The sequence below is a fragment of the Aplidium turbinatum genome, chromosome 6 (assembly GCF_918807975.1).
Source record: "Aplidium turbinatum chromosome 6, kaAplTurb1.1, whole genome shotgun sequence".
NCBI classification, from domain to species: domain Eukaryota; kingdom Metazoa; phylum Chordata; class Ascidiacea; order Aplousobranchia; family Polyclinidae; genus Aplidium; species Aplidium turbinatum.
The window spans coordinates 19,807,121-19,831,215 of NC_137477.1; the positions used below are offsets into that span (position 1 = coordinate 19,807,121).

The window sequence follows — 24,095 nt, forward strand, 5'->3', positions numbered from 1 at the left end:
CGTGCAACCTCACTCCAACATACAGGAAGTGCATGTGAAAAATTTTACAAAAGGAGTCAGTGATGTTGTACCCGAATTAACAAACCGCATTGCTTTTGGGGTTTGGCTGTTTAACCCTTAATCTCAAGTACAGTAAACTCATCATGAGTTCCCGCCGTTTTACTGCAACATAACGTTTGTCTCCTCGTCATCATCCATCTCGTCATCGCCTTCCGATCCAACCGAAACCCTTTTGTCTTTGAACACCCTCTGTTTTAGCGAGACTGCATCTGGATTGTAACATACGTTGATGTTATGTTAGCGTTATTTCAAACGGTTTGTGGGAGTGCTGGCGCCTGGCAGCTCATATTACTAACCATAAATGAGCTGAAGAGAAGTTCTATACTGCATTATAATTCTCTCGATATAAAAAGTGTTAAAACTTGACGTTTTCAAGTGTTACGTATATAAGCATTATGACTGAGAAATGAGTATTTTAACATTACGGAAGTGACGTCGGCTAAGGTTTCGTATCTTGACAAGCAGTAACTCTTCAATTGAAATATCCAATTTCATGAGATACGCCAAGGGAACACATCTCATTAGTATCATAGGAAACGCCACAGTGAAATGGACCACTAGCAAGACTTAACCAAACATAGGCAATAGCAGAGGCTCTATCCACTTTTAGAATTTGGGAGGTGATTTTTGAACACTGGGCTAAAATCGTCATAGTCATTTCAACAACAACTTTCATCTCGCCTTAGTCATTCCAACCACTCCAATGAGTGGGGGTGATCACCCCCCTCACCTCCCCTTGGATAGAGCCCATGGGCAATAGAGGAATACAATATTTTCCACGTACTTTAAATGAATTGATTGCAAGACCACCCCAAAGAGCTCGGAATCCGCCTCAAAAGTTTCTCTAGTTTAATAGAGCTGAGAGTTCGTGTTTTATATGGAAGGGGACTTACCGAGCACATTAAATTTCCAATGAAAATACAATCAAAGGGTAGAGGTTCTAAGCCTAGTGTAGTTGTTTATAAAAAATATTCCGTAGTTTTATTTGGTAGGCCTACTCTTGATACTGTATTTTGTAAAAGTAAAATGCTTCATGTTCAAGACCTGTCTGCTCAACTTCTCTAGGCAAAAGTAATAACCAATTGCTACCTTGTTCGCTAGCCGTTTTCAGTTTCTTCTTTTTACGGTGTTTTTTTCGTTCTGCTTCTTTGTTTAACATTTGGGATGAAGATTCTGAAGCGTCCACAGGAGAAATTCCTGAACCGATAAGTAAGCTATAGGCTACTTGTCGTCTAGACCAGTGGCTGCTGGTGAGTGTTGAAAGTGGTGGTGCTGCATACGGGCGTAGCCCGGCCGCGTTTTTGCTGAAAGCGAGCGAAACAACAGTGGTCTGGAGACCTCCCCTAGCAAAATTTGAAAAATCACCTTTTGTTTGGTGTATTCTGAGCGTATTTTTAGCTCTAAATTGTGATAAAAATTTAAGATAAAAACAAAGTTACCGGTATTGACTTGTTAAGGACCGCAACCTTAGTCTCAGCTGCCTGCCAGACAACCTTCCACTGAGTTGGTACAGAGGATGTCTGCTCTTTTCTTATCTGCCAAACTTACTGTCTCACTGCAGCCTAACCCTAACCTAAACGCCTACTCAGGAAGCTGTGTGTTGATTTGTTTTTGTGATAGTTGCTTGATGCCATCGTTCAACAATTGTTGTTGTTTTAGAAATGAGGAATCCACTGCATAGCATCTTTTCACAAATTGGGACTAAGGGGGCAAATTTTCAAAAAAGGGCACTTTTAGCGCTCGAGTTACGTTAAAAAGGGCACTTTTCGCGCGTAGATGTTGGGAAAAAGGGCATTTTTTCCCGAGCGTAAAACATGCAAGCTTAAAAATGTAGATTTCTCAGGCAAATTGTGGAAAAAGACATATTATACTCAGGGGCGTCGGAACGGTTTTTGACTGGGGAGGGAGCAGAATCAGGTTTTTTTTAAGGTTTGGTTTGGGTGACCGCTAAGTAGTTTTAAGAGACCGCAAGTGTTTCATTTAAATACCAAAAAATAGCCATATTTGCTTAAGACATAGCGAAAAACAACCATTACTTTTCTACTGTAGTTGCAAGTCCAAATTTTGAGAAACCGCTGGAGAAATTTGGGGGACCGTTTCGGTCTGGGGGGACTCCCCCAGAAAATTTTGAAAAATTACTTTGAATTTGGTGCATTCTGAGAGCATTTTCAACAAAAATATGGGTATAAATATTCCTGTAAAATGGTGCTGTCCGGTGGCATAGCAAAAGGATAAGATCATGTTTTCTTCGGCATTTTTTCGGTAATAAAGCTAAGTCTCTATGTTTTCTTGTTGCTAATTCCTGGCTGAGATGTTTGAATGTTTTGGTATTGGCAAAACTCGCTCTTTTAATGCAGTTTCGCTTAAAACTAGGCAAACTTTGTTTTAGAGACATGGGGACTGAAAGCATCATTCTCAATATCGTGACGTCACACGCGTGCCAAAGGGGGGGTTGTAAGTCCGCTGTGGGACTAATATCAGCTGTTTAGAAGCATATCAAACCATTCAACAATTTCTCACAAAATTTCGGGGGGGGGGGCGGGCCCCTTGGGCCCCCCCATAAATCCGCGCCTGATCGATACGTATATCTGAGATTTGGATCTTTGCATGCACGTTTTAAACCATTACGGTTTTTCCACCTTTTTTGGTGTTTTTGTGGTATTTTATTTCCACAATATGGTTTCTTCTGTATTACAACAAAGAAAAATAAATTAAACAGGTGAATTGGCTGCAGCATTCCCTTTCCGAGAAGACGTTTCTAGTCAACAAAGCGAAAAAGTTGAAAAGGTATGCAAACCTAAACAAATTTAATAAAAATTATAAAAATCACGACGTGTTTTACATTTCTTATCACGAGTAGAATGAGCCAAAAATTTGGTGGAGCTGCAGCACCACAGCACCATTATACGAGCCGCCACTGGTCCAGACAACTGAGTGATGACGAAGTATGAGCTACGATTTGAAATCTATCACTTATTAGTTCTACGCCCATCGTCTGTACGCATCGGCATCAATATGCTTGTAACTGCCAATTGTTACTGTAGTTATTACATCACATGAACGTGCCACAAACGTACCACCTCTATCTTTTAGTTTGAACTTTTTTTTTCGTTTACAATTTGCAAACTTTCTGTAAGCAAACTCCGAATCCAAATAGAGTGGTTTCGAGAGATCATGTTGGGATGACTTTGCAATATCTCCATCAGCTTCAAAAGTGATAACAACTTGTTAAAATCAAACATGTGAAAATCATCAAGCTTTAAGTTCGTTATCAGAGTTGGCTTGGCATAAATTTATGAAACTGATTGTGTTTTTTTAAAATAAATTTACATCACCTCTTGCCAAAAAGAACAAGATTAGCGCCCAGTTTCACTTTGTTTCAACGTAAGTTAATCAAAAAGCCTGGAAACCATATCTTTGCTGCTTGTACTTTCACAAATTTAAAATGTGTACTGACGGTGAAGATAAAGAAAGAAGATTCGCTCGAGATTTTGCTTTAAGCAAATAACAAATGGAAGGAAAGAGTAAACAATTTGTAGCGATCAATAAATACGCTCACTTGATATATTTTGGTAAGTCGTAGATTCTTCGTCATCGGCATCTTGAAAAAGCGAGTCTTTTCTGGAGTCAAGGCATTGAGGTAAGGTTGAGAGAGGAGGCAGTGATATCGTATTCTGCTCTTCATTGGTTAAAGTTTCAACCGAAGGTTCGGTCTTCTCAAGTGATGTTGGCTGTGACATGGAAGGATTTACCGGAGTTGGATCTTGGTTTGGAAGTTTTTCTAGAATGGGAGGCAAGTGTTTGTGTCTGTTGGAAAGAGTTTGCTGAATAATGTTGGTTGTTCCCAGCTTCTTATGGTTACGACGACTCTTTGTTTGGTTTGAGCCACAAGAACGCATGGGAACGTCTGCTACGTCATCATATTCATCTGGAGTTGTGTAGCTGGGTGATGATGAGCTGGAGCGTTGGTAATATTTCTCATTTTCCTTCATGAAATCTTTCAGGTCTCCGTGCTGATGACAAGTGTTCTCCTTTCCCATGTTTTGCACGCACATTTGAAACATGTTTTGTGTTAAAGCAGGCAGCTTAGTTCCTGAAAGAGATACAAATTTACATTCATTTTTTTAATTTATTGCCCTAGTGCAGTGGTGCAGTGGTTCTCAAACATTTCTCGTTTGTTTCGACGCCTTTAGATAAGTTTTCTGAACTTGCAACACACACAGCGATGGTAATTTCAATCACTTTTATTTATTTGTTTGTGTTTCCAGCCTTTATAAATTATGTCGTGCAGTGAAGTAAAAGTAAGTATAGGAGTTGTGCTTTCTATGTGATTGTTAAATCTTAATGCTACAGTTTCGTAATAATGAGTTCAACTGCTGCTTTTGAGCATTTTATTACCGCAATTGAGTTTAGATGTGACACAGAATTATTGTTCGACGCCTTAGAAAATTGGAACGATGCGCCAGGGCAGGGCCGTTGACAGGATTTCTCAGGCCCGGTACCAATTTATTTTCGGGCCCCCTTGATCGACAATGTCATGAATATAAAGGTTGTGTAGCCTACAAACTTTTATTGATGTGCTGTTAAAATGAAGATGACACATGCCGTTCAAAGTAGAAAATTAAGAGGAATATCATTTATATAAATGTATTATTATATTCTCAAAGATTTTTTGTAGCCTATCCCATGGCCACCTAAAGGTACGGCCTGATTTGTCACATTTTGCAGAAATTTTCAGGCTTTTCTAACTTTGGGCAAACGTTTAAATAAATTTTTCTAAAAATTAGATTTTTACGCTTTCTTTATTCTTTTCCCCAGATGACACAATAGGTTTTAACACCTTCACATGTTGAAAAACAAAGAAATTTCGATTTTGAAGATTTTAGTCAGACTGTTAATTTTCAATAACAGTCTGATTTTGCGTTTTTCAACTTACTTTTTCTCATTTGCTACTGCTTCCCAAAGGCAACAAAAAAGTTTTATGTCATTAGGAAACCGCAAAAAGTAAGAACATCTCAAAAAATGTCAGTCAAGCACAAGCAGTAGCTGTAATCAAAATCTGCAAAATGTGACAAATCAGGCCGCATTTCCAGGTGGCCATGCCTATCCTAAAAAATTCCCCAACTACGCCATTACGCATTAGGTATTTTTTCGTAAACCGCGAAATCCTTGCTCTCAATCACGATCTTCGTCGGTATGTTTAAAGTTGTTGGAGTTTTCGGCTGAAATTAATTCTTTGTAAAGTAGACGCAAGTAGCTAGAAGTGATTACGACTAAAAATATATATATTCAGAATTAAAGAGTGGACGAAGAAAAATATTTTGTGTTTTAAAAAAAAAATCGTGGTTAGGGAAATCACTATAGCCTACTCGGAAGGGGGCCAGGTAGCCTACTTTACCATCTGACGGCTGAAATGGCTCTTTTAACCTCTGATGGCAATTCCTTTAGATCTGATTATATTAAGATCTTGATAGCTTAATGTTTCAAGTCGCAGGGAATCTTTTAAATCCGGGCCCCATTATTATTCCGGGCCCGGGTCTAAAAGTACCACCTAGACCCCCCTATCAACGCCCCTGCACCAGGGAACAGTTTGATTTGATCTATACTGGATTATCCGCCCGCTAATGTCTGCGTATTTGCGAGTTTGATACCATGTCGAGATGCACCAAAGTGCTTCCTAAAACGCTGGTGATGATAGTTGTTTTGAGTTAACGTTCGGTAGCGAGAAAACATGTAAGCCATATAATTTCAATAGGCTACGCTACTGCATAAAAGCGTCATTAGTTTGTTACTTAATGTGACAATTGTCTCCTTCAAAACAAGGAAACTAGTTTAGCAAGATACTAGTCTACAATGCACACAATTATGGAATCAGCTTCTTTTATTTTATATGCCATTAACCTATGTGTTTTACTAAACCTCGTCTGTGTGACGTCTTCAAAAGAGCCGTGCAACGCGTTCTGGTCACTCGGCCACGCAGCAGACAATGGCATGCAACATGCACTTGAGATTTCTAGAACTTGCAATATTTTCAAGCATATAAGTTTTCTGAACTTGCATCAGTCATGATCTTTTCTTAGTTTCTATGGTTTAAGTGCAATGTAGCCTAATTGCTAGACAGTCTCTTAGTAGTAGGTATTTGTATAAATGTGTGGTAAAGAATCTAGCGACTTACGTTTTGAGATGGAGACTCGCTTAGGCCTATCTCTAGACTTTCTCTTTGATTGAGCGTCGGAAGCAAAGAACCCTGGTAAAAACGCTTTGTTGGAGGATCGTTTGATTGATTCCAGTCTTTGTTTTTCTTTGTTGATTTCATTTAAACCGTCGGAAAAATCTGAATCATTCATTGAAATTAAACCCACTCACTGTTTGCAGCAAATCGCAATTTTTAACAACTCTTGTGACAAAACTAATTCCCAAAATATAACCAGCAATCCATAGACAACAACACGATTAACAAAATCCACAAAAAACTAAATCACAAAACTTTAAAAATCGAACTCCGTTTGTTTTGTCTTGATAGTTTTTGTAATGTGCGGAATTTTGAGATAAAATAAATATATTTTTTCATTTTCTTTGAAACCGAAATCATTGCAAAAGCAGAAGCATGCTGATTGTTGCGGGTCTTTGGAAGATTGAATATTTTTGAAAAAATTAAAAAGTGCTGTTGATAGAAATCTGTAGGCACCAAAACTCGCTCAAGCTAGAGAAATAGAACGTGAAAAGAACATAAACTCATTAGATTGTGCTATAAGAAACTTCAAAGATTGAAAAAAGATCACGCTGTCATATTATTCTCAGCCGCTTATCAGAGGACTGTCCTTTTTCTTTTGCCTGGTAGCTACTTGAAAATAGCAAGAATGTACACCAAGATTGTTCAGAGCTCCATTGCCGATTGCAGTGTAATATACAGAATAGTCCACTGAATTGGCTCACATCTCCAAACGTACGAAGGAAGCATAGCCTAGCTCTCGGAATTAATCTCTTCGAAATCCATATTTAAAGTAAATCAATGTTTTTCAGAGAGCAGAACTGTTTTTTTTGTTTTTTTTCTTTCAGTGGTGGCGAAATTCTGAGCAGTGCTCATGGATTTGTGGACCTATTAGTTTCATACCTCTTTTACTTCTATTAGCCTACCACAAATATACGATATAAATTAATTAGATTTTTAACTTTAGGTGGTTGCAATCTGTTTTAGTTTTTAAACAAGCAGCTGACCAGGATTCCACCTCTACATCCGCTACCAAAGACCCAAAACACATTCGATCTTTCCTTTATACCTTCGGTAGATTGTATTAATTTATTATAGCCTCTGGAACAGCTTTCACAAAGAAGTTCAGACCCTTACTGAATAATTGTACAAGCTTAAAAATATTGTATAGGCCAATATTGTTCCTAGATGCTAAAAAAAACAAGCTGGGTTGCCAATTCCAACAAAATTTTTAATATATTTATAACATATTTTACCTTTTGACCTGTTTTCCCAATAGAACTCTTTACTTTTTGTCGGCGATTGGTATAAATCACACCTCTGAACGCGATTCGTGCGATGTATTCCTCGGTGTTTGTCTGGTGACGATTGAGCACCGGGCCAAGATTGAGAGGACATTTTTTTATCGACCTGAAATATTTTATGATTGTCGTAGACAGCTATTTCAACTAGTCAAAAAGTGTCTCGAAGGATTATAAGGACGTTCATGCAGCTCTTTCACAGATTCATTTGCAGAGCAAAGCAGTGGTTCCATACTTTTTAAGGAAGGCTAACGAATGAGAAAAAAGATCTATAAGCTACTCTTTGATCTTTGATGATTAGTGTAGGCTAATCACTAATTTAATGAAAAAATACAAATAAAAACTCCCACTTTTTCTCCATTAGCCAAAGTAATATTTGTCACTATTAACAACATCAGTCCCAACAGATTTTTTATCAATCAAGGTAACTTTTGTATGGCTGACAAAAATTATTGGAGGTCTGATATTGCAAACTGACATAAATTGCAAAACTGACTTTGTAAAACGATTGCAAAACTGAGAAAACGTCATCCAACCACATTTGAGCAAGTAAAAATGTGATTAGAAAACTAAACTTTGTAACTCCGCATAAAGTTGCGTTTGAAAATAAATGCAATCTGTATTTTTTAGTTTTCCAGCATGGAGATATTGTAATGTGATTGAAACTTTTTAAAAGAAGTGACGTTAATTATAATCATGATCATAGTTGAACTTTCAACATAATTGACATAACTGTTCAGATATAAAAGGTAGGCAATGCAAAGCGCAAACCTACTGCAAACCTACATTATGTGATCGGATGATCCTAATATAGTTACTCACTTCAACGGTAGACAAATGGCTGCGCAAGGGAGCGATCGGTTGTCGAATCGTGTAAGAAGACTGTTGTCTTTTTTCGGGAAAAGAACGGCATTCCCTGAGGTTTTTCTTTAGGTTCGAAAAAGCTCCGGTTGCCAACGATGGCAAAGAGGCGGTTTCGTCACGTCGAGATCGTCGAAACGTTGCGGTGCTGTGCTTCATCGGATTGTGATCGCAAGACGATAGCACTTCGCTATTAGAAATACATATGAACTCTTTTTTCAGACCTAGCTTCTTTCCTGTCTCGAGAAGCAAAATCGCCTTTTGTCGCTTAGTTGCTAAAGCATGATTGTTATCAAGAGGTGGAGCACCACGGAAACCACGAGAGGCTTTTTTTCCAACATCGGGAGGAACTCCAGCAATCTGTGATGGTTTCAAAGTTGATTGTTCTTTTTTAGACATTTTCTCGATTTCATTTTTGTATTTCGAGAATTCACCAGGTTCCTGCTTTGTGGTGTTTTTCTGCTCTTTTTCTGTACAAAAATTATATAATTCTACATGGACTGATTGAGTTGAAAGGGTAGTTTACTGTACCTTAGCCCCAGCGGTTGGCAACCACCGGGCTTCAGCCGGCGACCCGGTGCCGGTTTGTGAGGAATTGTTACTAGGCCGCGCAAAACCAAGGCCAACGAGTAAAAAAAGTTTACTGCAAAAAATACTTAAACCAAAATATCCTTCAAAAACAGCAAACAAGACAAATAATGAAGTTGCCTTGGCTAGACATAACGAACACATTGATGCAAGGCAAGCCCAGGGTTTTTACAGAGGCAGCGTTACGATGACTGAATGAGTTTTAACATTTGTGCAATTGTGCTTGCACCAAACATAGTTTTATTGAAGGTCGGTCCGCAAAATAAGCTTATGCCTGCCTAAAACCGATCCGTAGTGCAAAGAACGTTGCCAGCCGCTAGCGTATGAAATATATTCCCAGCTCTGTAAACAAAAAAAAACAAAAACGGTAAGATCAACTCAAGATGTTGAAATCACAGGCGAAAAGTCTTTTTATGTGCTTGCTTGAGTGACGCGTTTCAACGACAGTGATACATTCGGCGACATCTAGCGAATCAAAGAACTTACAACTGCATGTCATCAACAAGCAGAAACTTCACACCGTCTAACTTATCAGTAGGGACCTGCGTAAGTGGTTCAAAGCCTTTGCAAGTATGCAAAACTGCCTTACAAATTAAGCTTCTAAAAAGACTTTTTCAATCAGGTAGGCTTAAAATATTGAAGTTTGGCCTAATAAAAGCTCTAGGAATTAGTTCGAAGGCAATTGGGGCAACGTAGCATCAACTTCAGGTTAAAAAAGTAAATGGGCTTTTACACAAAAAACTGAATTTTTTCAATGTTCCAAGAAGCAAACCACCTAGTATTATAAATACTATGCGTTCTTTTTGTTATATGCAAAACATATTTTTACAAGACACGAGTAGCCTAAACTGCTTTTCTCACTGCTGCTTCCTGTAGGGCTAGGTTAGATTCTCTACCTGATCATACCAAAACCTGATAGGTTATATGTATCACAATAATGCAATAGTAACCTACAGACCATGGGTATTTTATGCCTAGTTGCGGTAATATTGTACTGCAAGTAGAAATAATAACGAATCCACATCTTGGATGTGGCTAAAGTAACCAAACACTACAAAATACATTACAATACAAAAGTCATTTCTTTCCATCAATCAAGTGCACTAAGGCATTAGTTCATGAAACTTAATTTATTATTACACGAAATAAATTAATTCTAGGCTATAACTAAGTTGAACTGGAATACAATTTCATTTGCTATTAAGAAAATAATAAACGGCAGCCGGTTGAATACTTAGTGTCAAAACAATATTCCATTTTGGTGCTACTCAACCTTTTCCGATCTTAGTTGCTTTTAATCAGCAGAAAAAATTCGTACTTGCCAAAGGATTGGAGGACTTGGCGTTGTGCTCCGATAAACTTTGTTTTCCATCGTTCATTTGATCATAATAGAAATCAAGCAACTGGCTGAAACATACAACTTAGATATAACAATAATTTTTTTTGAGCTTATTGTGACAACAGTTCTCTTCTATCGAGCGCGAATTGCCACCCTGTCCTTTAGTCGACGAGTTTTGCAGCCAAGACACCTCTAAAAACCTATTAAATATGAATTAGATAGCCTGGCCTACTTAATAGGCTATTATGTTTCGGTCTCAAATAGGCTACAACGTTACAAGGTTCGAGTTTTTTCTTTTTACTTTTTTTAGAAGACTCCTGCTATGTCAAACCGACGAATAGGCCCATTTTATTATTTTTAACTTTGATAATCACGCATAAAATAAAAATAAAATGGAGAACGTGGTTAGGGAAAAGTAGGATAATATGGGCAAGGCCGTGTGAGCACCATCTTGCCCCTTTTGCCGAAATACATTAAAGGACCCCTATGTTTAGTGATGGGTTTTAAAAATAAGAGAATAAAATCTTTGGTTACGATCGCAAACTCTTTCAATGTAGGGAAAAAAATCACATTTATCATATCAGCAAAGAGTAGGCTAAACTCTACATTTTTTTTCGAAAAAAGTAGTAGGCCTAGCCCAAATATGGACCAAAGTTTTAACAAAACAAAATTTATAAGATAAATGGACAGCGCAAAACTTAATATCTGAGGTAGTAAAGTAAACAGGGGTGTGGGCAGGGCCGGATTAAGGGTACTGTAGGCCCAAGGCTGTTTACTAGAGAAGGGCCTATTTTTGCAAACCAAGCTACAAAAAGTAATAAAAATACATACAAGAAAGATTGAAATTATTTACTGCAAAATAACATAAACATAAGTTAACAGAAAAATGGCGCATAGGCTAATTGGCTTTGGGAACAAACACAATTTTTATTGTCAAATTTGAAGCAGAGAGAAAAGATTCTGAAAAGAAATGAATGGTAGGTACCTATGGTAATACTTTACTTGATGGCACTCTAAACCAGGAGTTTTCAACCTTTTTCCACCGCGACCCCCTCAGAGCAATCAATGTAGTCTCGCGCCCCCCCCCCCCCCATAAAAGTATTCAACAAAAGCATATTTAATGCAAAATTTAACCAAATTTGATTCATGCCGACATCCAGTTATGTTTAGTTTTGCTGTTCCAACGTAAACTTCCGAAACGAAAAACGTTTTTTGCGATGTTATCACGCTTTTATTACATTTCCTCCGATTATTATTTCCATTTTCTATCAAGCTTAGCTAGACAATAGAAGAAAAAATAATGAGAATAATCCAAGTTTTTGCATTTTCACCGGTTGAATTTATTGCAATCTTTTATGGATTTATTTAAATCAATTTCAGTGAGATGGTTGGTGCTGCATATTTTTAACTATTAAGTTTGTCAATGCGTGCACCTATTGCTGAAAGAACTTTCAAACAAGATAGCCGAAACCAATTTTTTTCAATGCCATTGAAAACAATACTGAGAAATCTATTTTGCATAGGATTCTACATAATTTTGCTTTTTTACCATAGCGTTGTTACTGGTTAAGTTTAGTCTGCAGAATGCAACGTACAAGAACTTGGTGAAAAATATAAAATGCTTTCCTATAGTTAAAGCCTTGCGACGTCTGAAAGCTTAAACGATATAATAACTTCAAGTAGAGGAATGGACGATTGCCAAAAAAACACAGTTTTTAATCTTTTCTGGCAAAAAAGAATTGAAAACAATAGCCTACACTGGAATTTCAAGCACCTTGCGAACCTCTGAAAAACGGCTCGCCGCGACCCCCAGGTTAAAAAGCCCTGCTCTAAACTCAATTTCAGTAAAAGTGGCGCCAAGGTGGTTTTAGAAATGGGCTCTTCGTATGTGGGCTATTGACTCAACTCAGTCATTCGTTTTTAAGCAAAATCTGTAGGCCTACTGGTAGGCTACTGGATCTGTATCACTATCAGCCTTACAAAAATTGAGAGCCGAATTTTTCCAGGGCCTAAGGCTATAGCCTTATTAGCCTAATGGTTAATCCGGCCCTGGGTGTGGGGGTTGCCCCCGAAAACAATTGAAAAAACTAACCTTGTTTTGCTCATTTTTGGCGCAATAATGTTTTTTTTTATCAAGATACACACTTTGTATGTAACCAAATCCATCAAATGAAAATTGGATTTTGTATAAAATTTAAGTTAGCCTATTTATATCATTAAAAAAAATCCTTCACGATCACAGAAGGATTTTTATAATTTATTTCTTGAAAATTTGTATAGCCTAGTGTGATGTAGTCTTTCAGCAGACTGTAGAACTTCAAAAATTTATCTGAGGTGTCCCCACTTTCACCTGTAATATTTTCACGCACATTTTATTTTATAGCTCACCGTATCTTCATTAACACTGAAATTTATCTGTTTAATTAAACTAGTACAAGGCTATTTGAGTGAGAGAAGTGCTTACTTCGGCATATTACATAGTTTTTTTGTGGGTCACCAACAACTTTTTAGGCCTACTCCCTTAATTCACTTTAGGAACTATGCATGTCCAACATCGCCGGTTAAGCGAACAAAATGTGGTCGAGCAAGCGAGAAAATTTTGCAAAAATAGAAGAAAAAATACATAGACTATTAACTAATGTTAACGTAAAAGCCCAAAAACGCTGCACAAACTAAATATGCGTTAAACAGAGATGTGGTCACAGCGGTAAACCATAATTTCTTCGTGGGAAAATTGTAACTTAAAGTTCCCGGATCCTTTCGTCTGCATATAATGACCGAAGAAACACACACTTGAACTTCTTTTCAAACAGTGTATTTCTGTAAAAATTAGCCCACGGCTACCAAAAAACGAGGGGGTGCAACGCGTACACCACTTAAACTGTCACTACACAACAGATTACTTGGATAAAAGACGGAACTTTTGTCCAGCTAGCAAGCACTAAGCCAACAGTTAAATGTGCGGCCAACTTTCAAACAATCATTTTACGAATGACCAGAATAGATATCAATATCTCAAATTCACGTAGAAAGTAACTGTGACGCAATAAATGAAAGACAATTATGAAGTCATTCCAACAGGTGTTTAAGCTGATGTAATATTTCCTGTTTAAACAGGCCCAAACAGGTCCAAACAGGTCTTATGAACGATGGTGCAATTTTGGCACATGCTTTAGGAATTTCCATGACGTAATATTCAGTAGACTTGAACGGTTTTTATATGACGTTTGATTTGGTGAAAATTGTCGGGAACATAGCGGCCCCTAGTTATGACAGTCTGACATGGCATAACTAAAAAGAAATGACGACAATTGTGAGCCAATGAATAAAAACACATGATACACAAATTGTTTGAATCACTCACGTTTAAGTTAATACGCAAATACAAAGGGCATGCAAAGAATGAACAGCAATAAGAATAAACACGACGATACATGAAATTGGTACCATAGGTACACGCTAAATGACGCTATATACAATGGTTGCGCTAATAACCGACTGTTCCGGGCTCAGACAAGGGTCGGCCACCGCAGACAAAACCAGGCTCAAACCCTAACACTTAGGTGTTCTTTACGGGGGCGAGGCACGAAATATCCCTCAACACGTAGTCTACTTTCACTTTCCCCGTACTCTCATCATAGTTGCAGACGGCAACTTTGGCTCTACGAACCACAGGCTTCCCTTTCCTAATTTGTGGAACTACCTCATGCACCCTCCCAAGTTGATACTTCCCACGTTTACCAATGTCTTGGAGAGAACCTACCACTACAAGTTGACCAGGCTCCAAATTCTCGGCCATTTTTAGCCATTTTTTCCGGCCCTGAAGACCTGGCAAGTAAAAATCGATCCATTTACTCCAAAACTGATGAGAAAGTGACAAATTAAACCGATAATCCCTTCTTAATTGGTCACGATCATGTGGTTGCCCAACAGCACAGTATGGGTCTAAGTATGGGGTCAAAAGTGAGGCAGGGGTGATGACAGTAAAATCCCTAGGGTCGTCACTCAAAGGTACCAAAGGGCGTTCGTTCACGATCCGAACGGCACTGCCTGTGTACGTAAGCAGTTCAATAAAATTGGGCTTACGAATTGAAGAGTCCAAAATGTGAAAAAAGTATTTAATCACATCGGCCATGAAACCAAACCTACCAAGCCGAAATCTAGCCAAGACATCTACCAGAGGGTTTAACAAGTCAGGACCCGAAAACATTACATCATTAACACAAGTTCCTCGAAATTCAGACTTGCCATCGTAAACAATACGCTTTTTTAATTGTGACGTCACAAAGTATGGTAAATACCATTCAAATCCCTTGACATTTCCTGCTTCACCAGCACGCTCAATATAGCCATTAGATTTAAGATCTTTCATGGTGTCAGTAAGGAAATCACGAAGTTCAGGTTGTTTTAAAGCTTTCTTTCTTAAAGCAGCAGCTCTATCTGACGCCAACACAAAATTGTTAGGTAAATCAATATCTTCCTTCAACGGAACAGGTATCTCAAATCGACCATCTTTCAACTCAATATTCGGTTCGACAAGTTCTCTAGCCAAATTATCATTGCGAGACAATTCACAGGTTTCATTTTGCAAAGTCAAATCCTGAATGACTTTATTCAGGTCTGCTATTTCCATATCGCGAGACTCAATTTTACGCTGAAAGCCAGAGATGACATCCGACTCTGAAGACGTCTGCACTCTGCACACTTTAGCAACGCTTTCAACTAAGGGTGACTTACCACCACAAGCCAACCAACCGAGAGGAGTGAGTAAAGCATGCGGTTCACTGCGATTTTCACCAACACGTTCTTCTTTTGCCCACATCAAATAAGCGTTGTCATTGCCAATCAGTACATCTACAGTACTACAATCATTCAAATGAAACATATTCACGTCATGAAAATGACGGAAACCACTTAAATCTTGTTTATGGGGTAAAGTTTTAACATCGTCAGCCCAAGCTGGGTTAACCACCGAGGTTATATCACAAAACAGTTCATTCGTCTCTAACGACTGAATGTTGAGTTTAACAAGTTCAGCACAAGTAGGTTTCTGACCAGCCAGAGTATCCATTTTAAACGACGCTTTATCATACGGTTTAAGACCAAGTTCGCACACCAAGTCACTCGAAACAAAGGTCAACTGCGAACCAGGATCATGCTGACAATACACCAACTTCGATTTGCCAGTCATTGGATTCAAAACACGAGCAGCAGTAACGCGGTTAAAGGCTGCTTTAACATTTCCAATCTTAACATTACGCACAGGAACTCTGGCACCAGCATCATCTTTACCGACCGAATCCAGAGAATCACGTGACGTCACATAAAAATCATGCAGAAGAAAATAGTGTTTCCTATCGTTGTTAGGCCCACACTGACGACAGTTGTTTGCATGATTACAGTCCTTAACCATATGCTGGCGCAAACAGTTCAAGCATTTTCCAGCTTTCACAATGACATCTCTCCGACCTTTAGGTGTCAAGCGCAAAAATTCTTTACAATTAGACAAAAAATGATATTCAACTTGACCACGTGATGAACAACAAAAACATGCCGGTAGGTCTTTACGTCTAGCCTCACCACCGCGCGGTGCGCCAACAGCAGTCGAGTACTGCGAACTTCCTGACATGACAATATCATGGGGTTTTACAGACGTCTGCCTAACCGGACATGAAGGCAATTTTCCTTTGCCAAACTTTTTAAAATGCTGCGACTCACCAGAATCGCCCATTAGCATAATGCTAAAATCAGTCGACTTGCGCGTTTCCTCCCGTACTACAAATTCAAACAAACTCTGAAAAGTAGGTTCCTCAGTGCTACCATACTGATCACCTAAAAAGTCAAGATAACGCTGCTTAGCGTCAAACGGGAGTCGCTTAGCCAAATCCAAAACAAAACGTCCTTCTAATTTATCACGCTGACCATAAGCTTTCGCGTAAAGCAAACACTGCGACAATTCATCTTTAAACTCTTTCAAATCACTGGAAGAGATAGAAGTCAATTTGCTACCATAGCGATACTTTCTAATTTCTGGTTCTGCAAAAAGACCTCCACGAACCCCAAAACGCTGGGACAAGCGAGCTAACGACATTTCTATCCTGTCTTCCTCTGACAAGCCAGGAGTGTCAGAAACCAAATTAGCAATCGTTTGTGCAGCTGTTCTAACACAAGCTGCTTGCAACAAAGTCAAACGAGTTCCCTTAAAGGGCGAAGCTACCATCAAGGCCATAACACGATTTTTAAAGAAGACAAATGGCATATTATTACCATCGTAACCAATCAAGGCCGCCTTATCGAAGAACGTCCTACTATTTTGGTATTCAAAAAAGCAATCCTGCTGTTGAGAACTCGATTTAGCGGGAGAAGACAAGCTATATCCCTTAAGGGGCTGAGTGGGCTCAGTCACATGCACAGCCCGATCACGATCCTCAAACACGTTAAAATCAGGAGACACGATACGCCTCTCACAACCACCCAAATTACGTGTAGCTGGGCGATCAAAAACTAGCGGCGCAGAAAACTGTGAAGGGGGCAAAGCATTACTGCTAATGGCGGCCCCGTGACCTGTACGCTCTGGGGGAGGAGTTCGGTTGTAATTTGCAGACCTTGGCTCTACAGCCTTCGGAATACCCTTAGCCGCGGCCCCGAGACCTCCTGAAACAGCTGGAAAACATGTGGATTGTACAGGTCCACTTACGGATTGAACAGGCGTGTGGAAAAGGTTAGGTAAATTAAACTGTGATTGATGTTCACTTCTGGAATGCCTAGAAGAGCCCTTCCTAGAGCTACGCCGGGAGCCCAACTCAGAACGATATTCAGCTAAAACTACCTCTTTACGTTGTTCGGCCCTCAACTGAGCGTCTTTGAGTGCGAACTCAGCAGCTCTAGCTTCGGCTCTCGCGGCGGCCTCAGCAGCTCTCGCTTCGGCCTCAGCAGCTCTCGCGTCGGCCTCAGCTCTCGCGGCAGCCTCAGCTCGTATGGCCTCAGCTCTTGCGGCAGCCTCTGCTCGTGCGGCAGCCTCAGCTCGTATGGCTTCAGCTCTTGCGATGGCCTCAGCAGCTCTTGCTTCGGCCTCAGCTTGGATCTTTAGCTCCTCTCGTCTTAACTGTAGGTTAATTTGTGCAACTATTCGTGACGAGCTCTCAGACATCCTAGTGCTTACATTTGAGGCGCTATCCTCAGGATGTATGTCAGCATCCAACCTATCTGAGAACTCACTTTCTTTTTGTTCGAAGCTATTTTTTAACGAGTTAAATTCGGGATCTACCCTATCACGAAGTTCTGCCAAGATTGCAGAGTTAACAATTTTACTCAAAAGAGCATGGAAATGCCGTAATTCCTCTTCTAAAGTAGATAAGTTAGATCGAAAAATTAACAGTTCCTGCTTATCACTCAAAGAACCTAGGGCCACAGAAAGTTTCCCAATTTGAGTCAAAATATCCCGTCTAAGATGCCGGGCCTCTCGAACTGACTTAGCCTCATCGTTAATGGGTCCCTCCCCAGAATGGCCTGCCCGACCGCAAAGAACATCATCAGGCTTAAACTCAGTCGAGTCGACGGCGGTCGAGTCCCTGTCGCCACCGAGTGTAGACATATTAAATGTTAGGGCTAAATTTAACAATTAAAAAATTAAGTTACACAAACACACAAATTACAGTAGTTATAAAAAACTTAACTGCAAAGACCGTAAAAAATACAAAAAAGAATTTAAATGCACGATACCGTAGCTGTACGAGTATGTGAAGTCCAAACGTCCACAAAACTTGCTTGGATTCTTCCACTTGAATCTTCAAGCACAGATGGATTGCCTTTAATCTTCTTTCTTGCCAATGAATGTCAAAGTTATTTTTCTTCTGTACCAAACTGAGAAGAAATGTCTTTACTTTTCTTTACTTCTTTAGACTACCAACCAATAAGATCTTCTTTTATTATTTCTTTGCTTCTAAGTGCTTCTTAGCCTACCAACTAACCAACTTCGTCTTTTATTTTTTTTGCTTCTAAGTGCTTCTGTGCCAAACACTAGACAGAGAATCGTCTTTTATTTTTTTATGCTGCCTGTGCTTCCGTACAAACACTAGCCAGAGAATCGTCTTTTATTTTTTATGGTCACAGCGGTAAACCATAATTTCTTCGTGGGAAAATTGTAACTTAAAGTTCCCGGATCCTTTCGTCTGCATATAATGACCGAAGAAACACACACTTGAACTTCTTTTCAAACAGTGTATTTCTGTAAAAATTAGCCCACGGCTACCAAAAACGAGGGGGTGCAACGCGTACACCACTTAAACTGTCACTACACAACAGATTACTTGGATAAAAGACGGAACTTTTGTCCAGCTAGCAAGCACTAAGCCAACAGTTAAATGTGCGGCCAACTTTCAAACAATCATTTTACGAATGACCAGAATAGATATCAATATCTCAAATTCACGTAGAAAGTAACTGTGACGCAATAAATGAAAGACAATTATGAAGTCATTCCAACAGGTGTTTAAGCTGATGTAATATTTCCTGTTTAAACAGGCCCAAACAGGTCCAAACAGGTCTTATGAACGATGGTGCAATTTTGGCACATGCTTTAGGAATTTCCATGACGTAATATTCAGTAGACTTGAACGGTTTTTATATGACGTTTGATTTGGTGAAAATTGTCGGGAACAAGATGAGCCCCCAGTCTAAGGTTTGTGAACCAGTAAATACGGTTTTGCATGATCTAAGCTTTTAATTATCGAGTTTCTATTGCAGCGTTTTTCTTATTTCAATAGTCAAAAAACTTTAGACAGACTAAAATGAGTGGGCCGCTAAACAGCCGTGGGCCCACCCCGGCCGGGGGGCGGTTAACACGGCCCTGAATATGGGCCAGTTGGCAGTAGCGTTGACAGGGAGGCCAGGGCTACTTTTGAACTAGAGCCCCAGATAATTTGGGGTTCCGAGAACTTATATATCTGTATTTAAGAACTGGATAGTTAATTAGATCAGCATTAGACAAAGAACAGGTTATTTTTTAAAGACGATTCGGTGGTCCATGCTACACAGCAGCTGTGTAGTAAGGGCCACCGCCAGGTCAAAATTTAACGGCACTTTGTGCAGGAAGTGTGACGTTTTCGGTGGCTTTTTGGTTACTGTACTTCTTCGATACTGGAGTTTTTATCAATAAGCCAAGTTTCGTGCAAAAATAAGGCAATATGCGAGAGCTATCGCAATTTCTGCTTGAGTGGCCCATGTTTAACTCCTTTCCCCTACGTAAACGAATAGTAAATAAATCACAGTAGCAGCTTAAAAAATATGTTACATCCTGTACTTTTATTCAGAAAAATCTTCTAACTACTCACTCACTTTGAAGATGATGCCTTTGCACGTGAAGAATCATGTTTCCCTGAAGAAAACTCGTTCATAGCCGAGTATTATCCTCAGAAATCATTTTTGTGAATTCAGTGGCAAATTTGAGATAACTTCATGTTAGTGTGACGTCACAATTAATACACATTGAAAGCAATGAGGAAGCAGAATCTTCTCTACAAACGGAATCATGATGAACATAGACAATTCCCAGGAAACAACATTATAAGAAACTTCACTTTGTTAATCTATGTAACCGGCCCTGCGTCAGTGGTTCAAAGCTTCTAGCTTACATCTACAAAGTATGCAAAACTGCCAGGACTGACTTATCAGAGGCCTTGTCAGTCCGAGGATAAACATTCAAAACCAACCAAAATTGTAGGCATGTAGGGGTCACAAAAAGAGAAATCCTTTGAAATGACTGACTTTTTGGTGCGTTTCTGCTGGTTCGGGACAATAAAAATGATTTTCAAAAACTGCTTTCCTAAACGTTCCATTGTTGTAATCGTTTTTGTTTTTCTGGTTTTGGATGCTGTAATGCCGTTTTAGAACAAACTTCTTTGTAACTCATATAAATGTAACGCATGCCAAACACTGTGATTTCCCATTGCTATTGAAAAGAAATGCCTCGTTGTCACGGGAAATTACGCATACAAATTGTTCACGAGCCGCATAGCCTACGGCTCGCGTTTGGAGTTGGACCGACTGACCTAAGTTATGGGCTATTTCCAACTGTTGCTAGTGGAAAACGTGGTTTAAGTAGGCTACACAGGATTTTTTTTTTTTTGGGGGGGGGGGCATTTTTCGTATTGCTTCCGGACCAGTCCTAATTTCTCTCGGTGGCCCTGTACTTGCGCACATATTTTGTGTATGTAGCCAGCATATAACTACAGACAGTGGCATGCCGTTTAGGTCTTCCGGCCTCCTCAGTGCAGTAGGTATACTATATGTAAAAAATTATTGCTAACGGCCATTGATCAAATAAAAAGACTTAACTATCCTGCATATGAAGTCTCAAACTTTGTGGTTAGCCCACTCCAATCCACTTCAGTTTAAAAAATCAATAAGAAAAGTATGGAAATGCCTCATCTTTAATGCAAAAAGAACACAATTTTAAAACGTTAAACACGATTGCATTGCCATTGAATGTGACGTTGGCGGAAGTAAAAAAAAAATTAAACGCAAAAAAATACAAATTTTTATAAATATCAGTAGACCATAAATCATGAACGCCACAATCTTAGTGACGGTACCACTTATATACACAAGCATTGCCAACATGTGACCCATAATAACGACAGCCCGATGAAGTTTGGATTATGAATTCTACACTAAATGTACCTTATATCGTTTTTAAATAGCGGTTTTGTGAAACCAAATTTTCAAACTGTGGCCGGCCACTGAGCCTGAAATTACTGCAAAGCTCCTAATTTTATTTTAAATGACGAACCTTACCAGTGGCGTACGCAGGAGGGACATTGATCAGTGGATTTAGCATTTTCTTAGTTTTTAATAATATCGTTATTTGCTGTGATAGTGACATCCAAAAAACGGGAGGCAAGCCTCCCTCCCTCTGTCTAACTGAACCTTGCCCTGTTCTCAGGACATAGATGCTCTTCATATTTCCACCACAAGTGCCAAAATCTAGTTCAATGTTTGCATGGTAAAAGCACAAAAGTAGCTCAAAATTACAAAGACTATATATATTTTTTAATTACATTTAAAAAATAACCTATACAGTTCCTCGCCTATTAAGCCCAGCCTGATCAGGAATTACACTCATTTATTCCAGTAACAAAATAATAATTGTCGAAGTGATTTGTTTAAATTTGTGTAAAAACGCGTCTAAATTTACTAATTTTTGTCTAGCTTTAGTGAAATTCACACTTTATTACGCTACTAACTCAGTTCTTGATTCAACTGTTTCGCCACAAACCGTTTAACCGGGATCTCATCTCATTGGGTTGTGCAAGACACAGCTTGCTGGTTAACACCACTCGCAAAAAACGCAATACAGAACCAATCATCAATTCAGTTTGTTTTCACTTCTGACTATCACAACGAAAAAAGTATATGCCAAACATAGCAGATCTACAAAAAGGTAGAAGCGACAAAGCGCGGACGTTGCATGTATGCCACATGCTTCATTTGGTATGGAATATTTATTAGCTTTAGAGTCGGACCGTTCAGTTTATTTCGTTCAGTTGGCGAATGTGTGGTGGTGAAATAGCATTGTACAATTGTTAGATTTACAAGATTCAAAGAAAACGTGGAAAAACAGCAAACAAAAATAAAATCTTGTTACAATATATTTATACAGTATACCCAATTACCCATTTGCTCAAGGGCCACCACCAACTTTGTATAGTTTTAGTGGTTACAAAAAAAAGGTTGGAAGACCACTGCACTGGAAACACTAAATCATACGGTACGTCGAATTACTGTATACATGACAAATATCATAGAAATCAATCCAGTGTTAAAACCATCAAAACTCCCATCTCTGAACACGATTGCAGTAAAATGACTACTTTTTCTGCTGGCACAATAAAACATAGCATTATCGTTTAAAACGAAACTGCTTTTCGATAACTTGTGCTTTTAACAGACACTGTTGTGTTTTGAATAGTCAAAGTAAAGATTTTTGTTGTTCTTTGGTACATTTCAGCAGTGGAATAGTTTTATCATTTCGAAAGTAAACTTTCATCATAACTATTAATGTCTTTTGAGGTTTCGTAGGCAGATTTCAAAGAATCATAATAAAACTGTACATCCTCTTTCATGGGAAAATTTGGAGGTTTCCCACTTTGAACAACATCTTTCATAATATTTCGCTTTTTCTTATCAAGTTTAGTGATCTCAAAAACCTTTTTCTCTTGCAAATACAGGCCTTTGCATTTTTCGTAAAACTGCCAATCAACAAACTTTGAGTTCATGCAATCCATCATGTCCGCATTTTCTTTCTTGCAGTTTCTGAATGTCATGTAGCTTTGGAGTGTACCAGGCTTGTATTTCATGCAGCACTTGTTGAAAGCCTCAACTTGTGTAGCACAATCTTCGGTACGAGACAAATCTCTCATAATTTTTGGAATAAGAACGTCTTTTTCAATTTTACGAAGCCTTGGATCCGGGTCTCTGATGTGAAATCCAGTGTCATTCGAATAACGAATCGAATATTCATACACAGCAGCGCCAAGCATCACCACCGACCCTGCTCCAATGAGCAGTTGTGGTTTCAGCAAAGTACGAAACATTTTGTTGAGGTTTGACAAAGTTGAATCTTAGTATGATTTTTTATTTTATACACCAGTCTTTCATTTTCAAAAACTGTCTCTAAAACCTGCAATAAAGAATGACGTTTGATTACCTTACAAAACCGACAAACAAGAGCAGCGCATACAATTGCATGTCTAAATGTTCAATGTTCTATTTCAAAATGATACAAAATCCCTTTAAGAAATTTCAACATTCTTTGGAGAGGCTGCTGATCACGGGCAAGGAATCGATTTACTAAGATATGAATGTGTCCGCCAGCCATCTGGTACGCTTGTTGTTTGCGGTGTATGGCATTCAATAAATTAGCAGGCTGTACATTGAAAGACGTGTGATGTAACCCATTCAATTCCATACATCAGTAAAGCAAGCTGGCCATAGCAATATTTCAGCAGGATTTCTAAAGAAACGACAAAAATAGAGTATTTTGACAATGCCATGATACCGACTAGTGAAATAACTCACATCATTTAAAAAAGTAATTTCACTGCAGTAGAACTGCAAGCGATATCTGTGACCACCACAGCTTCAACAACCAAATCGCCTATCATTTGTGTCTTGCTATGTAGACATTGCAGGATTCGCAGCATTCAGACCACAACACAAGGTCGTGTACCGTGAGGCACGAGTTTGTGACATTTATACCCAGCTAATTCTCTAATCTCTTTCTAAAACCTATGACAATAATTGTAGGAAAAATCGTTTAAATAAACTACCGAATTTAAGGTCCGGTGGCATAGGCACAAAATATGCCGTATGTGTTAATAAGCATTAAGCAATGTTATATGTATATTAGGGTGTTTCATTTTTTCACCATTTTTGAAATTCAAAATGCCTGGGGTCGCATCTGGTGGTATTTGGGGAAAAAAGTTTACACTCCAAATTTTTTTCAATTATGACGTCATATTGAGGTGGTCCACGAGGTTTGAAATTTTTGGGCCTCAAAATCTCGAAATTTGGCCGTATCTCCGGAACCGCTCATCATAGATTGACAAAATTAGTATCAAAATGCGCAAAAGAGTCGGTTTCCTATACCTGCTGTAGAGAATATTAAGGTCTATCTGCTTCGGAAAAAAAGTTATTTCAAAAAATCTGATTTTCGGTCTATTTTCTTCTGATGAAC

At 38.8% G+C, this 24,095-nt stretch overlaps 2 protein-coding genes across 5 annotated transcripts; both read right to left on the minus strand.

Annotated features, from left to right (window-relative positions):
• Positions 1 to 129: 129 nt before the first annotated feature.
• On the minus strand, positions 130 to 19,775 carry LOC145772681 (uncharacterized). Of its 4 annotated transcripts, none has more exons than XM_082584552.1 (9): positions 19,697 to 19,775; positions 10,340 to 10,428; positions 8,395 to 8,903; positions 7,528 to 7,681; positions 6,236 to 6,394; positions 3,620 to 4,153; positions 3,138 to 3,266; positions 1,150 to 1,257; positions 130 to 269 (listed from the first exon to the last, which is right to left on the minus strand). In XM_082584552.1, exons 1-9 carry the CDS (start codon positions 19,753 to 19,755, stop codon positions 160 to 162), a joined length of 1,851 nt encoding a protein of 616 aa, XP_082440678.1. In that variant the 5' UTR covers positions 19,756 to 19,775; the 3' UTR covers positions 130 to 159. The 4 variants fall into 4 exon arrangements, with proteins under 4 accessions (XP_082440678.1, XP_082440679.1, XP_082440680.1 ...); XM_082584553.1 differs by having other exon boundaries at positions 10,344 to 10,428; positions 19,697 to 19,750; XM_082584554.1 differs by having other exon boundaries at positions 10,344 to 10,424; positions 19,697 to 19,712.
• Positions 19,776 to 21,387: 1,612 nt separating this feature from the next.
• On the minus strand, positions 21,388 to 23,031 carry LOC145771999 (uncharacterized). Its single transcript, XM_082583799.1, has one exon. The coding sequence runs from the start codon at positions 22,951 to 22,953 to the stop codon at positions 22,384 to 22,386; it is 570 nt and encodes a 189-aa protein (XP_082439925.1). The 5' UTR covers positions 22,954 to 23,031; the 3' UTR covers positions 21,388 to 22,383.
• Between the last annotated feature and the right edge of the window lie 1,064 nt (positions 23,032 to 24,095).